We start from the raw sequence: 3,448 nt of genomic DNA, 5'->3' as shown, positions 1-3,448 counted from the left end.
TGTAAGGTGGGTTGTGGCTTGTGACTTGTCAATCGATTTAATAATTTGGTTTGGTTAGGATCGAGGGACTTTGACACAAATTTTAAATGGGTTAGTTGACTCAAGCAGTAAAATTACCCTCACTTCCATATGACACTTGAGTGCAAATTGTCTCTCCCAATTACGTTAGCTTCCATTGCAAATGCACTCTTAAAAGAAGCTGGTTGGAGCGTGTTTTACACTCTCCATAGTGCGAGTGCCCCAAATAATTTTTTCCCATTTTCCCTTTTCCTCTTAATTGTGATGGAAACTAGGACTACACACAGATATATAGTCGTTGTTAGTTTATGTTCCCCCCACTCTGTGTCTGTGACAATGGAAGGTGGACTTCCCATGCTTAACTGTCTCTTACAGCACACACTAAGAAGCCTGTGTTCATGTTCAGATTCTTCCAATTCTTCAAAGTGGGTTTACGCTGTTTTCTGGAGGATACTTCCTCGGAATTACCCTCCTCCTAAGTAAGGAAAATATGATAATGAAACCAATTATCAAAGCCCAAATGCATAATTTAGTTTATCAAAGTTCATGTTACATGCTCATATATTGTTAATGTAAGGGCCCTTTCTATCGTGGACGTAGGTCATCAGGCTAAACTACCTTCTTGTTTCTGTTTTTCTTGTTTTTCTCTCGGTCACTCGAACAACTTTTTAACAGTTTCTTGATCACATTGCTTTCTTGTAGGTGGGAATATGGAGGGAGTGCTCTTGATCGCTCCAAAGGAAACAAGAGGAACTGGTAATTAAGTTACAAGGGAGTTGTGAAAAAACCCATCTCGCAGTTCTACTTGCTAAGTGTATTTTTTTTTTCTTTTCTTTTTTCTAGGATTCTAGTGTGGGAAGATGGGTTCTGTGATTTCTGTGAATGTGAACGAACTGGGAGTGGTTACATAAAGGGGAGGTTTGGAGCTGATGTCTTCTTCAAAATGTCTCATGAGGTGTACAGTTTTGGAGAAGGGTGAGAGCTTTTATATATTTACCAAGAAAAGTCTAATGATAGAATGCTGCTGAAGAAAATTGATGACTAAGCCGTATGGTTTGTTTGCAGATTAGTGGGGAAAGTTGCAGCAGATAATAGTCACAAATGGGTGTTTAGCGACGCTGCTAGTGATGGTGATCCTAGCTTTATCTCCTCATGGAATTTATCCATTGAACCTGTAAGGCAATCACTACAATTTTTGTGCACAACGTTCAGTTCACATGTAAAGTCCACCACTTTAAACCTGACTTTCTTTTGTATTTTTTCCTATAGCAACCAAGAGCATGGGAATTTCAGTTCAATTCAGGCATTCAGGTTGGTGCCATTAGATACCCAAAAATAGAAGATAAAATTCCCACTAAAACTATCAGCTTTAAGCCCATTGAGTTAGAATAATGGTTAAGTTATTAGATTCACAATTTTTTAATGGTTTAAGCTTTTGAAATAATTAATAATTTATTATGGTATCAAACAAAATGTCCTGCATCACGATAGTTTGTCACACTGAAACTTAAACTTAAATTATCTGATTTTGACAGACAATTGCTATCATTTCCGTTAGAGAAGGCATAGTTCAACTGGGCTCATTTGAAAAGGTATCTAATCTGTCAATTTCTCCTTTTCTTTGTCAAAATCTATATCAAAAGGCTAATAGGCTTTTTTCAGATTGGTGAAGATCTCAATCTGGTGATAAGCATACAAAGGAAGTTCAGCTATCTCCAAAGCATTCCAGGAGTGTTTGCCATTCAAAGGCCATACCTTCCAATTCAACATCCATACGTCCTCAAACCAAGCCAAGAAACATCATTCACATTCTATGACAAGCGCCAATTTACTGGAATGAAGAGGCTTTTCGAAGAAAAACCCGAAGATTCTCCAATTAAGTCTATCAACTTGGGCTGGAACACCCCACAAAATGGCATTGCAGGGCCACCCATTTGGTCAATTCCACCTCTTTTGCCCACCGTGTCTTGTAGCCTTGGAGCACTGCTAGCAAAACTACCTTCTGTGATGCCATCTTATAATGCCATTGATGCTCCAGACAGTGCAACTCTGCTCAACAACAACAACATCAATAGCGCAAACCAGAGAGTTCAGTTTGACAATGGTGGAATTCAGATTACTGATATAAAGCAAGAAGAAAAATCAATTTCCATAAACCATAATTTACAGTTAGGAAATTGGTTGGTGGGGGAGTTGGGATCTAGATCTCTAAGAAATGGAGAGAGTGCATTAAATCTCAATTAATTAGCATAACCAAGTTGCTTTTATTGCCATGGCCAAGATGTGGTTTTGAGTCTTTGACAATACTTAGCTTAATTTGGTTGGCTGCTTGATATTGTGCACCATTGTACCTTATTGTTTTTAAAGCATTAGTATTATATATGTAATTATCGTAGCATCATGCAATGCTGTGGCTTATCTCTTTGTTACGACCATATTACAAACAAAGAGCAATGCTAGAGATATAACATTTTTTATTCCTACTAACATGAAATATTGTGATTGGAATAGCATAACTAAAATGTCGGTCCGTTATTGACACAATTTTTATTGTACACCAATCATAACATGATATGTTAACCGTGTTAAATTACCGATTATTCCAAAAATTTAAGTTATTGGGATATGATAAAATTAATTATTTAATCACATATTTCTAGCACTCCTTCTAAGTGTGGGCTCAAACTCACTTTTAATAGGTGAGACTCAAACTCAAGACCTCCTACCATGTGAAATTATCAATTATCTTAAAAGTTTAAACTATTGAGATATGTTATATTTAATCATTTAACAACATATTTCTAACAAGTAGTTCTGAGAAAATATTATGTCCTCATACTTATTATACATACAAATCAAGGATAGCACTCAATTTTTTGAGGTGGGATTCCATCACACGTGAAACTCCAACATGTTTTATTTCCAAAAAACTAACAACAGTTTTCTATTTTATTGATAAGCACTAACAATAGTTTTCAATGATTGATATAATGAAAATAGTATTATGCTTCCCATCCGAACACAATCTATACTTATAATTGCATGGATTCTAGTTAAACCCCAGCATTTCGTTTGTCATTGACTGTTCCAATTGTGATGACAATGCTATGCCTCTCATTGATGGACGGAGTGGGTGGGCAATGTGGGGTTTCTAGGCTCCCAGGGTCTGTGTCCCTTCGGCTAGTAATAGTCCACACCATATGCGTTGGTCCCGGAAACAAACGAGAGAGAGTAGAAAGAAGACAGATATAATTGAGTCTTGATCAAGTTGTTGTGTGCTACATTTAGTATCTATCCCCCGACAGAGTGGATGGTCCCCATCCCCAATTTTTTTTTGGTGACATCAACGTCTATGATTTTTGTAATCAAACAAAAATGTGGCACCATTTTGTTAGGAGGATATGTATCTGCAAATATGTGTAATTGCATC

The 3,448-nt window shown here is 36.8% G+C and overlaps 1 protein-coding gene across 2 annotated transcripts; it reads left to right on the top strand.

Annotated features, from left to right (window-relative positions):
* The first annotated feature begins 343 nt into the window (after window positions 1-343).
* On the top strand, window positions 344-2,496 carry LOC112022215 (uncharacterized). 2 transcript variants are annotated; one of them, XM_024054791.2, is made up of 7 exons: window positions 344-497; window positions 721-774; window positions 862-993; window positions 1,084-1,192; window positions 1,288-1,329; window positions 1,554-1,610; window positions 1,681-2,496. In XM_024054791.2, exons 1-7 carry the CDS (start codon window positions 355-357, stop codon window positions 2,260-2,262), a joined length of 1,119 nt encoding a protein of 372 aa, XP_023910559.2. In that variant the 5' UTR covers window positions 344-354; the 3' UTR covers window positions 2,263-2,496. The 2 variants fall into 2 exon arrangements, with proteins under 2 accessions (XP_023910559.2, XP_065633275.1); XM_065777203.1 differs by lacking the exon at window positions 344-497 and adding an exon at window positions 506-590.
* Window positions 2,497-3,448: the final 952 nt, after the last annotated feature.

This window comes from Quercus suber, unplaced genomic scaffold (assembly GCF_002906115.3).
Source record: "Quercus suber isolate HL8 unplaced genomic scaffold, Cork oak 2.0 scaffold_151, whole genome shotgun sequence".
In the NCBI taxonomy this organism is placed as follows: Eukaryota; Viridiplantae; Streptophyta; class Magnoliopsida; order Fagales; family Fagaceae; genus Quercus; species Quercus suber.
The sequence above is the reverse complement of the archived record's forward strand: the minus strand, read 5'-3'. Positions and strand labels throughout refer to the sequence as shown.

What these genes read in the sequence shown, in the direction of transcription:
- LOC112022215 (XM_024054791.2), top strand. Translation starts at nt 355, where the DNA reads ATGGAAGGTGGACTTCCCATGCTTAACTGTCTCTTACAGCACACACTA. An exon ending in AAAGGAAACAAGAGGAACTG is followed by an intron (nt 775 to 861) that starts GTAATTAAGTTA and finishes TCTTTTTTCTAG; the next exon opens with GATTCTAGTGTGGGAAGATG. An exon ending in GGAATTTATCCATTGAACCT is followed by an intron (nt 1,193 to 1,287) that starts GTAAGGCAATCA and finishes TTTTTCCTATAG; the next exon opens with CAACCAAGAGCATGGGAATT.